Consider the following 13043-nt stretch of genomic DNA (forward strand, 5'->3'; position numbering starts at 1 on the left):
GTACCCTATTTGTGGAAACACACATCACTGCATTCTCTCAGTAATGTGACCTGTTAGCGGTTCTGTTGACCTCAGACTGACCTTAGCATAGGAGCAAAAAACTGTCACATAATGACAAAGAGAATCAATCTTATTACAACAGGTTTCTGGGCTGAAGTGTGAACAACATCACTTTCATGTTTTATGTTTTACAACAAACATTCACACTAACAATTTTAACATTTTATGGTCCACCATCAGGGATTTTAATGTAGGGCAATCTCAAGCAATTGGGATCATTTTAACACCATTACTGAATTGCCCAATAAAATGACACTCTGTTCCAAACTCCTAGATGCTCTTTGTCACCACAGTATTTGACCTGACAATCAATTCTGATTGGCTAGAGAGGTGACAGAAGGGACACCACAGACATGCTCACTGGATGAATGCTGAATGATTCTAGTACCTGTTTTAGTCAGGGGGCTGGAAAACAGCTGTTGCAGAAGTTTGTTCTCTGACGTTCTCAAAACCACCACAATGTCTGCAGGAAGAGTGTCACGGTTCTTCTCCAGAAAACCACTGACATTATACAAGACCTGACAGGAGAAACAATTATTTTAATACGTTTGTAATACGTTTACGTGTGAAAAGATTTGTTAAAGAAATTAATACTTTTATTATTTTAGAATCAAACTAACATAGCTATGAATTTTGTTATAGATACTGCATTTGATAGCTACTGAAAGTTATTGATAATGCATTTTATTTCAGCTGCTAGTAAAATAGCATCTAAAAAAAGAGTTTCTCATTCATATAAAGCAGTAAGTACTGCTTGAAGAAGAAGAAGAAGAAGAGATTTTATGAAATAATATTCAAGCTCTTTACCTTGCCAGCATAATGCTGGATCCCAAAGCAAAGCTCCACACGCTTGGGTGTCCAGAAGTACTTGTTTCTCAGGTTATCCTGAAACTTATCTTTATTACAAACACTGAAAGTGAGTGAAGAATCTTATTAAACAGATACATCATCATTATTCAGAATAACTGGAATAGTTATAGTCATCTCACGTACATATCTCATAAATAAAATTATTTAAACACAATGAGAACTATTCAGTTAATACTTGTTAGCTATTTAGCATTATCATTTAAAAAGAATGTATACTGAACGTCATAGAAGTGATTTTACATGAACGAGTACTGATGCAGCGTTCACTCAGCAAATAAGCAGCAATGATGAAACACTAAGCAGAAAGTATTACCAACGAGTGTTTGGTCGGTGGCCTGTGGGAAACGGCTCTCCTCATCCAGCAGAGACAGTAAACCCATGGGCTTCTGAAGAAACATGTCTAGAATGGGCCTGTTGTCCTCGTATTCCACCAGACTGGCATCTACACCCTCACTCTGATACTCTATCTGAACAAACACACACAGACACACTATTTCATAACAGATGTGTATACCTTATAATTAGGGATGTTGATTTAGTGTGTAGTTTAATTAATTATGGAAAAATAGAATGCAGTTATAATGCCCCTAAAATTCATTTTTGCCCTGATATTAAATTCGATATTGTTTGTTCTTTTGATCTTTCATTTAAAAAAATTCACAACATTCTAACCTTTCATTGAAGTAAAACAATTGAAAGTGTGGGGGGGGGAATCACATTATGAAACAAATGTTTTTTCTCCAAAACACGTTGGCCACAATTATTGGCAACCCTAGAAATTCTTATGAGTAAAATATTTCCGAAGTATATTCCCATTCATATTTCATTTTTTTTTTTAGCACACCAGGGTGATCATGAACATGAAAGTGTCCAGCCATGACTTCCTGTTCCACAGGAGTATAAACATGAGGAAACACAAAGGCCAAATTCCCTTAATCATTCATCACAATGAGTAAAACTAAAGAATATAGTTCTGATGTGCAGCAAAAGATTGTTGAGCTTCAAAAAATAGAAAGTGGCTGTAAGAAAATATCTAAAGCATTGAAAATCCCCATTTCCACAATCAGGGCAATAATTAAGAAGTTCCAATCAACTAAAGATGTTACAAATCTGCCTGGAAGAGGACGTGTGTCTAAATCGTCCTAATGCGTAGTGAGGAGGAAAGTTAAACTGGCCAAAGACTCTCCAAGGATCACAGCTGGAGAATTGCAGAGATTAGTTGAGTCTTGAGTCTCAGAAATCCTATAAAAATTTTCAATTGTTTTACTTAAATGAAAGGTTAGAATTTTGTGAATTTTTTGAATGACGGATAAACAATGCAGATTTATTTTCACAGCCACCTTTGCTCATATTTACCAAGGGTGCCAATATTGGTGGAGGGCACTGATATATGAAATTATTTCAATATCATATTTTGTATAATAATATCATGATTTGGGGATAGTTTGCACAAAAATGAAAATTCTGTTTATTTACATTTACTCATCCTCATGTCGTTTCAAATCTGTATGACTTTCTTTCTTTTGTGGAACATAAAAGAAGATATTTTGAAGAATCTGGTCTGTAAATATATCTAAATACCAATTAAAAAAATTTCTGCGATTAATTAGATGAATTAATCAGCACATCACGTCATACTGTACCTTAACATCACTAAGAATGTGTACAGATAACAGTAAATACATGGCAGTACATGCAGAATTCATTATATCACAGATCATGTGTAAAACAAAAACATTCTCAAAGCAAATCAAAACTTGTACTCTTAATTTGCAGGAAAAAAGTACACTTTAGAATACTATTAAAAGGAGTACTTATTACAGAAATAATAAACTTCAAATTAATATACTTTAGTGAGAACTAAATGCAATGTTAAAATAAATGTATCATATTTTGTAGTTTATTAAGTACATCTTTAAATGTAATTTCAGAATTATATCCATTGTCTTTTATATAGGTTGAGGTGTACTGCTGAATATGGGTGGGAGGGTTGGCTGTAAAAAAAAAAAAAAAAATCAAACCGCTTGCACCGCGGTTGATCCTAAATCTGATGCATTTATAATATGGTTTGTTGAAAACAACCTGTAAAACAGACAGACTGATTTTTTTTTTTCGGCTAATGTATGTTTCAGTTGACAGATATGCATTCTGGTTTCCCAGTATGTTACAACAGCGATGATCAAAAGAACATGGACAAAACAGTCACTCATTGTAAACAAATGTTCAATGATGTGCCCAAAGCTCTATGACCAGTCATTTACGCCGTCATCAACTGGGTGTTGATAGCGCACGAGTGCAGGTGAGACCTGAACATCTCACGTTGCTATCAGTGTTTAAAGGTGCCGTAGAACGTGTTTTCAAAAGATGTAATATAAGTCTAAGGTGTCCCCTGAATGTGTCTGTGAAGTTTCAGCTCAAAATACACCATCGATTTTTTTTTTATTCATTTTTTTAACTGCCTATTTTGGGGCATCATTCAATATGCTACGATTCAGGCTGCGGCCCCTTTAAATTCTCGTGCTCCCCGCCCCTGGAGCTCGCGCTTGCCTTAAACAGCATAAACAACGTTCACACAGCTGATATAACCCTCAAAATGGATCTTTACAAAGTGTTCGTCATGCAGCATGTCTAATCCCGTAAGTACAGTGTTTATTTGGATGTTTACATTTGATTCTGAATGAGTTTGATAGTGCTCCGTGTCTAAAGCTAACATTACACACTGTTGGAGAGATTTATAAAGAATGAAGTTGTGTTTATGAATTATACAGACTGCAAGTGTTTAAAAAGTGAAAATAACGACAGTCTTGTCTCCGTGAATATAGTAAGAAACGATGGTAACTTTAACCACATTTAACAGTACGTTAGCAACATGCTAACGAAACATTTAGAAAGACAGTTTACAAATATCACTAAAAATATCATGATATCATGGATCATGTCAGTTATTATTGCTCCATCTGCCATTTTTCGCTGTTGTTCTTGCTTGCTTACCTAGTCTGATGATTCAGCTGTACACAGATCCAGACGTCCTGCCCTTGTGTAATGTCTTGAACATGGGCTGGCATATGCAAATATTGGGGGCGTACATATTAATGATCTCGACTGTTACGTAACAGTCGGTGTTATGTTGAGATTGGCCTGTTCTTCGGAGGTCTTTTAAACAAATGAGATTTATATAAGAAGGAGGAAACAATGGTGTTTGAGACTCAATGTATGTCATTTCCATGTACTGAACTCTTGTTATTCAGCTATGCCAAGGTAAATTCAATTTTTAATTCTAGTGCACCTTTAAACTAAACTCATTTAAACCTTGCCAATTTAAATATTCATCCGTAAGAAACGAAAGAGAACTCGTGCACGCTGTGAAGAGATTTGTGTTTGCACTGCGCTCATCCAAAGTGCGTACACGGAGAGCAGCGTCAAATACTCTCACGCAAGTCTTGCACCTAAATGGACAAATTCACACAAAAATTATGTCAACATGTCCATCTTAGCGAGTGTCCTAAAAAACATAGTAGATTATGTCTTAAGAGAAAAACGAGACAGACAACGCATGTGTATCAGTATCAGTGTACTAGATCTTTGAATTATGTCTTAAAGGGACAGCAGTCTAATATTCCTGCTCTATATGTTTTAATGTTAATCAAACGACAAAAGACGAAGAAATCACTCTTGACTGAATAGCTTTTGTAACTTCAATAACTTTTTTTAATTATTCAAAAAAGTTTATATGAAGTGTTATTTTATATTTGATTACTGTTAAATACCTGAAAAACCTGTAAAGCATTGTTTATTTTATTTGTATCTTAGCTCTCATGTATTTATTTGTGCTGTTTCTTGTAGTTAGACATTTTTTTTTATTTTCTTCATCTTTATTGTCCCATTTTTTACTGAACATAGCACATACCGAACCGTACCAAAACCATGTCACTAAAACCGTGATATAAACCGAACTGTGAGAAATCTGAACCGTTCCACCCCTACTGCTGAATGTACTGGCAAGCATTTATGGTAAACTAAAATATACTTTAATGCCATTTCTATTGAAACTTGTGTGTTATATATTTACATTTTTTGTAATTAAACATATTGAATAACATATTGAACATATTGAGTAATATTGAATAACACACAACACAATTAAATTTATAATCAAATATTCTGCATGAGCTTTATTATGTTAGTAAACTCATCAAGTGTACTTCATTAAGGCATGACAAAAGATTATTAAAACAAAATTTTTCAAATGTACTTTAAAGTAAAACTTAATTTGGCATGACAAAATGCACTTTTTTAAGTCTTTCTATTTCATTGATATAATATTATTTGCAAGTACAGTTTTAAAAAACTATTCTATAACTATACTATACTATAAGATTTTAAGTACACTACATATGCCACATTTGACACGATTGACTGATTTGACTAATTCATAAGTCATAAGAAAGTGTCAGGCCACTTGATAGACTGAACAATATTGGTGGGTTTAAGATCAACTTGAACTAACCTTCACCTGTTTAAAGGTGTTTGTGTACAGAGAAAGTCTTACCTGTTCCAGGGCAAAGATATGTTGATTGAAGTAGAACTGGATCTGTTCGTTAGCGATGTTGATACACAGCTGCTCAAATGAGTTCTTCTTGAAGTTTTCGAAACCAAAGATGTCCAAGATCCCCACATTCATTCCACTCTCAGCCGCACTTCAAAGACACAAAGAGCCAAACATTAGCTGAACGTCACAACACATTAAGGCCTTAACCACGCTAATGACCCAAACAACTAAATATTTCACAACCTGTCAACCAAGAAAACACAAAAACAAAGACCTTTAAAAACACAGGTCTGCCTCAGTATGTCATTTCAAATTACAAAGAGCTGCTGTGCTCGTCTATGAACATTCAGTCAAACGCGATCTCCTCCAAACTCCTCAGACAGCGACCAGAGGTCACCTTCTGCTCCCGCTAACAGGTTATTAGTGGCAATAACGTTGAATGCGCTGCTGATTGGAGTGGAAATGGCAGAATTTGGATTGTGTGTATCGAGGTGGAAGACATGAGTTTCTCTGACAAGCCCGTGGCTGAAGTCTGACAGGATTCACTCGGATCAATGAACGGCTTTTCCACTCTCTCTGAAGTCTTTTTAATCATCTGCATATAATTTTTTTCAATGTAACTCTGTATCAAAAATTTATACAAACCTCTTTTTTTCATAGCTCTTTTCTTCTTTTGCTGAGGATATTAATATTCTGAGCTGGTTAGACTGGAGGTCATTGCTGGAGATGCTTGCGCATGATTCAAGGAGGGAGAATGGGATGAAAGTTTAGAAATTACCTTTAAGTTATCATTAAATTAACTTGATATAAAAGTCAATGCACAAAGATAAGCTCAACGGTACATACCGTAGCTGAAACAGCCTGCCTGAGTCAAGGCTTGGAAGAATTTTTTTTTCCCCCAGCAGATAAAAAGTTGTTTTCTATTTATCTATTGGTTTGGCTGGTGACCATCTTAAATGACCACTCGTGTCAATTCCACATAAACAAAATTAAGCCCCGCCCTACATTATTTCTTGTTCGAGAAGACATTTCACTCAGATATGTCATAATAGTGAAGAATCGCAACCTCTGATTTATGCCAACTTTTAAATGTAACTTCGCTGATTTTCAACCCGCTTTGTGTTGTTACAGTGTCAGAAGTACATGATAATGAACAATGTTTACTCTTTCTCTGTTTTTACCGGGACTGGGAAATTCATGTGTATTTGTCAGCAAAAAAAGTTACGACTGCTTCTGGGCTTCTGTGAAAACTACAGATTATACTTCCGCATTTTTGTATCTCTGACCACCGACAGTTGCACTGTAAACCTGAATAAGTATACTAAAAATTTTAAAAAGTTTAAATAAGCAGAACTGGCAGATTATTATTTTGTACTCATACATCTTGATTGCTCTTAACAATTAACTTAAACAACTTAAAATTATAATGTGATCTCAATTTAAATATTTTTAGCAGTAGAAACTTGCTACCTTAAACTAGCTAATTCAGTAAATGCTAACTTGCTCACTGGTAACAGGATGCTTTAATAGCATTAGCTTAACAATTACTGAATACGTTCAGCAATATAGAACATTTGGTTACACTTTATTTTAAGGTGTCAGTATTACAGTGTTATTATGCATTTAAGTACTGAGTTATAATAATTAACTACATGTACTTACTATATAGTTAGGGTTAAGATGATGATTTGTTTTAGGGTTAATTGCAAGTAATTATGCATAATTTATAGTTATTACAGTACTCCAGTAACTATATGTAACACGTATAACAATGACTGTAAAATAAAGTGGTACCAAACTACGCTCATTCTCCACTCGTCACCATGATGGAAAAAACTCAGCATAACAGAAACTCTTCTAAATTAGAATAGTAAACATTAAACACTACTAAATCTCCCGATACGGGTCCATTCACGGATACGTTCCGGAAGCCGCAATATAGTTATTTTGCTGTGAGGGCTTTTATTTCATTAATACTATATTATCTGCAAGTACAGTTTTTTAAAAAAAAAAACATTTAAGATTTAAAGAACACAACAAGTGCACATCTTTTTCAACAAGGGTGATGACAGTATTTTCATTTTTGGGTGAATTATTCCTTTAAGACAATCTTGAAATTTAAAATTGGTCTAAGCTATGTCAATGGGCTATGTGAAATGGTAGGCTTGGGTATATTTTAACAGTAAACCGAAGGATGAAACCATGATGATGGTGATAATATTTTGCCATACCAGATGTTAGTGTCAGGCTGCAGCAGAGCATTAATGCGGTTCACAATCCAGCTGAAGAGGCGTCCATACAGGGCTTTAGACATGGCATCTCTCACATCAGTGGCCTTGTCCACAGTGTTGGTGCGAATGATGGTTTCTCCTCGAGTTACCACGCAGTGGGAGGTCAAAGCTTCCTGAAGCTCCTCAGAGCCGATACTGAGCAGAGCGGCCGCTGTAAATACAGAGAGAAGAACATCAGGAATGGATGGCCAATTTATTATTGACACATTTGCAAGATTTATGTCATGAGGAAAATGTGGGTTCTGTAAATGCAAACCTAGAAACGAACAGTCATTAAAGGGAAAACAGCTTTCAAATAATCATTTAAATAAGCCACTTACCATTATCTAAGGCCTCAGAGTTGGGCACCTCACTCTTGTCGCTCTGATGTTGGGAGCTGGTGGATGTGAACTCAATATTTCCTGTATTTAAAATGGCTGCTAGAATTCTGTACACAGAATTCACTTCCTGTATATAAAGATATAAACTATTTTATATAGAAGTATGCAAAAAACATGGAAGAAAGCCTGATTGACAAAATGGTATCTTAAAGGGATTGTTGAACCAAAAAAAATGAAAATCCTGTTATGCTTTACTCACCTTTATGTCATTTCAAACCTGTATGACCATCTTTCTTCTGTAGAACATAAAGAAGATATTCTGAGGAACGTTAGGATCTAAACAAATTTGGACCCCACTGACATTCATTTCATGGACAAAAAGCTCTAATACTTTTTTTTATGTTCCACAGGATAAAGAAATGGATACATGTTTGAACGACATGAGGGTGTGTAAATTCATTTTTTAAGGAACTATCCCCTTTAATAATTATTGCATATGATTAAGAAATATAAATCAGGATTTCAGCTGTACCTCCTCAGTAAATCCTATGATACGGAAACAGTCCTGAATGGCAACAAATTGCTCCTTGTACAGTTTGCTAGAGATGATGTCCTGCATTACTTTACCATTAACACAATCAATATATCTGAAAGACCAGAAAAGTAACATGAATCTCTAATCTTTATCAGTAATATTGTAGATACGTTAACTAGAATTACTAGAATTAGAGCTAGAATTATCTTTTTAAGCACTGAGTTTGTTACAAATAAACACAAGAACCTGGGGGCAGTTTTGTTGGGTAGCCTGTATTTCTTGAGGTTGTCTTGATGGTAAAGACCAGCATAGATATAGTAAAATATGTGGAAGTTTTTCTCTCCCCTGCAAAAGAAAATATACAATATGAAGAGTAATAAATGAAAACCAAAATGTGGGAAAGAATTGTTGAAAAGTTTAAAGTCAACATGACATCAAAATCAATTGGTCTTATGGTGAATGATTCAGATGGTTATTCACACATTATAGAAAATTGTCTGCCACACCTCAGAATTTTTTTTATTTTTTGACTAATGTCAAAGACCACTTTTCTCCATCCAATCAATCCCCTATGGGTAAAATCAAGTCCTGCCCTTAATGTTTTTCTTGTTAATATAAATAAATAATAAATAATGTGTTACACTCAGAAATATGTCACATTACAGAAGTAAAATGCGTTGTATGTTGACTTTAACGTTCTGATGGCCACAGATCTAGGCAAAGTGGTTTCTCACGTAGCCTGTTTGATGACTCTTGATTTTTCCAGAAGATACTCAGAGATCTTAGCACCCATCACCGCCCCTGTTGGTGTGAACTTCATCTCCAGGTACTTCCCAAAGCGGCTGGAGTTATCATTAATGGCCGTGCACGCATTACCAAACGCCTCCACCAGGGGATTTACTTGAAGAATCTTCTCACGAAGTGTACGATTATTAGCCTTGAAATAGAAAACAACAGATGATGTTTGAAGAGTCTGACCCAGATTCTTTATCTGCAAATCTTACAGCCATAGTTCATTATATTACTAGAGGGAAAATCATCAAGAATCCCATAATCAAACATGAAAGGTCGGCTACTGAAGTATTTCTTTGAAGCATATGAGTATGTATTAATTGTATTAGGTAGTGTATCAAAGGTGTGAGTACTCAACCTTGCCCAGAAATGTGAGATGTTGGACAATGAGGTGGGCACTCTCTGTTTTACCAGCTCCACTTTCTCCACTAATGATTATACACTACATAGACAAAAACAATGAAAACATATAAACACTCATTAATGTACAGAGCCAGCACATACATGGATTAACATACCCAGAAGCAACATGTAATCTGACATGTTTTTTTGTCCACTACACGACAAGAATTTAGATGTCAAACCACATTATCTGACACAGTGACTATCATAACAGACAAAAATATTGTGCAGTCTGAACCCACCATTACTGACCCCAAATTTTTGAATTACACTGTTATTTGACAAACAAAACTAGTGTAAAAAACTGTTGAAAAAAGAGACCATAGATGAATTACACATAAGTGTTAAAAACAAAAGACAGCCTACTATGTTATATATACTCTGTATTGTTTTAGAACTGAGAGTGCAGACACACAGAAAGCAGTACCTGGTCTTTAGAGAGAGTGACCATGCTCTGATAGGCTGCATCAGCAGTGGCAAAGATGTGTGGGGGGTTAGTGGAGCGTTTCATCCCATGATAGAGCTTTGAGAACTGAGAACAGAGACATTTTCAGACAGGAAACTACATCTTAGTTCACTCTCTACAAAGAAGCTTTGATTCAGAAAGCCAACTTGAAGTGGACTCCACATGAATTACGCACTTGATCAAAAAACTGTATGCATTAGACATTAATTATGCCCTATTGCACAGCCTGACGTTGCTCATCTCACCTGTGGAGAGTAGATGCTGAGGGTCTGGAAGGGGTTAAGGGCTATGAGGATATCACCAACATACGTGTAGATCTGTAGTTCCTGATATCTCTTGTGAAGATGTGTAATGATTGTTTCCTATAAAAGAGAGATGCTGGAGATGGAAATGTTTCTTTGCTGTTTATACTACCAGAGAGTCACTGAATTCACATCGTTTGAGCAGACAGTTTAGTAATAGTTTCTAACTGAATTTCATTACATTTTAACATCAATTATGAAATAGCATTTGCAACTCATTTTATTTTCGTGATATCGGCATTTTTAATGGAGTTCTATTATTCTTTGGAATAACATGTAATGTTCGTACTCAATACGTCCAGGAATGTCTTTTATGAAAGTAACTAAGATTTCAATAAATTTTGAATTTATGCTGACTCTAGATCTAAAAGTAAAACATTTTCTGTATGATTAAGATAACAAATGCCTTAAATTTCAGCTAGATCATCTACAGTAAATACCTCATCTAAAACCTCCAGGTTCACGAGATCATCATCAGGACAGATCTCAATGATGAGGGTTTTCCGAGTGTTGATCCGCTCATGCCTATAAATGACAATACAGCAATAATACAGCCTCAATAAATATTAAAAACAACAAAGATCTATTCAATCATAAACAATTTTTTATTTTTTTTATTTTTTTATTTTAGGGAAATGCAAAACTCAGTGCCATGATTCTAAGCTGTTGTGGGAGGTTGCCAGGATGTCACTATGCAATTTCTATGGTGTTCTGTGGGGTTGTGGTGTTCTAGATCAGGGGTGTCCAATCCTGCTCCTGGAGGGCCACTCTCCTGCAGAGTTCAGCTCCAACCCCAATTAAACACACCTGAACAAGCTAATCAAGGTCTTACTAGGCATACTAGAAACTTTGTCTGTCACCCCCTATACCATCATTCACTATTCCCTACATTGCTCCACTAATATAGTTTACTTGAGGAAGTAAATGAAAATTAGTGAGTGAATTTGGACACTGAATGCACCGGAAAGGCTGCCGCTTTTGCATAGTTAGTGCTAGCTGTTTGATATTTATTTAAACTTAGCAAAATAGCAGCTCCAGTAGTAATGAAAAGATTTATCTTCATTTAAATTATGTATAAATCTTAATTAAACAATTTAATAATCAATTAAAAAGGAACTTATACCTGTATGATATTACGCTGTAGCCACATTGGACCAGCGGTTTGGAACCACTACAAATGGCTGTCCCCTGAAATAGTGCCTTATTTAAGGGTAGCCTATATCTCAGACACAGCCTTCAAGGCAGGTGTTGAGAAAAGTTTGAGCTAAACTCTGCAGGATAGTGGCCCGTCAAGAGCAAGACTGGACTAGTTCCTCCTCGGTTGAATTCACATTCGGTTTAGATCATGTTCTGATTTAAGCCCTTCAAAAAGGATCACCAATTCCCCCAATGCTGTGGCGAAAAATAGTGGAGCAATATCAGAAAGGAGTTTCTCAGAGAAAAACTGCAAAGAGTTTGAAGTTGACATCATCTACAGTGCATAATATCATCCAAAGATTCAGAGAATCTGGAACAATCTCTGTGCAGAAGGGTCAAGGGTTATGCCCGTGATCTTTGGGCCCTTAGACGGCACTGCATCACATACAGGAATGCTACTGTAATGGAAATCACAACATGGGCTCAGGAATACTTCCAGAAAACATTGTCGGTGAACACAATCCATTGTGCCATTCGCCATTGCCGGCTAAAACTCTATAGGTCAAAAAAGAAGCCATATCTAAACATGATCCAGAAGTGCAGGCGTCTTCTCTGGGCCAAGGCTCATTTAAAATGGACTGTGGCAAAGTGGAAAACTGTTCTGTGGTCAGACGAATCAAAATTTGCTCTTTTTGGAAAACTGGGACGCCATGTCATCCGGACTAAAGAGGACAAAGACAACCCAAGTTGTTATCAGCACTCAGTTCAGGAGCCTGCATCTCTGATGGTATGGGGTTGCATGAGTGCGTGTGGCGTGGGCAGCTTACACATCTGGAAAGGCACCATCAATGCTGAAAGGTATATCCAAGTTCTAGAACAACATGCTCCCATCCAGACGTCGTCTCTTTCAGGGAAGACCTTGCATTTTCCAACATGACAATGCCAGACCACATACTGCATCAATTACAACATCATGGCTGCGTAGAAGGAGGATCCGGGTACTGAAATGGCCAGCCTGCAGTCCAGATCTTTCACCCACAGAAAACATTTGGTGCATCTTAAAGAGGAAGATGCGACAAAGAAGACCTAAGACAGTTGAGCAACTAGAAGCCTGTATTAGACAAGAATGGGACAACATTCCTATTCCTGAACTTGAGCAACTTGTCTCCTCAGTCCCTAGACGTTTGCAGACTGTTATAAAAAGAAGAGGGGATGCCACATAGTGGTAAACATGGCCTTGTCCCAACTTTTTTTTGAGATGTGCTGATGCCATGAAATTTAAAATCAACTTATTTTTCCCTTAAAATGATACATTTTCT

At 36.1% G+C, this 13043-nt stretch overlaps 1 protein-coding gene across 10 annotated transcripts in view; it reads right to left on the reverse strand.

Moving 5' to 3' along the window:
• The window catches only part of myo3b (myosin IIIB), a 173660-nt gene that overhangs the window by 106344 nt on the left and 54273 nt on the right, over window positions 1-13043 (reverse strand). For 8 of the 10 annotated variants that reach the window (XR_010897124.1, XM_067409691.1, XM_067409687.1 and 5 more), the window contains 13 exons: window positions 11028-11112; window positions 10531-10647; window positions 10247-10351; window positions 9776-9859; window positions 9360-9562; window positions 8872-8970; window positions 8623-8737; window positions 8091-8217; window positions 7711-7921; window positions 5480-5627; window positions 1244-1397; window positions 868-956; window positions 449-578 (listed from right to left, as the gene is read on the reverse strand). Coding sequence is in view for 8 of the 10 variants with exons in the window: in XM_067409691.1 (XP_067265792.1) it covers window positions 449-578; window positions 868-956; window positions 1244-1397; window positions 5480-5627; window positions 7711-7921; window positions 8091-8217; window positions 8623-8737; window positions 8872-8970; window positions 9360-9562; window positions 9776-9859; window positions 10247-10351; window positions 10531-10647; window positions 11028-11112 (1667 nt within the window). In the remaining 2 variants the exon portion in view is untranslated. Of the gene's footprint in view, window positions 1-448; window positions 579-867; window positions 971-1243; window positions 1398-5479; window positions 5628-7710; window positions 7922-8090; window positions 8218-8349; window positions 8387-8622; window positions 8738-8871; window positions 8971-9359; window positions 9563-9775; window positions 9860-10246; window positions 10352-10530; window positions 10648-11027; window positions 11113-13043 lie in introns of those variants that run through there. The other 2 variants (XR_010897125.1, XM_067409692.1) reach the window with 2 other exon arrangements.

This window comes from Chanodichthys erythropterus, chromosome 14, assembly GCF_024489055.1.
Source record: "Chanodichthys erythropterus isolate Z2021 chromosome 14, ASM2448905v1, whole genome shotgun sequence".
NCBI lineage: Eukaryota > Metazoa > Chordata > Actinopteri > Cypriniformes > Xenocyprididae > Chanodichthys > Chanodichthys erythropterus.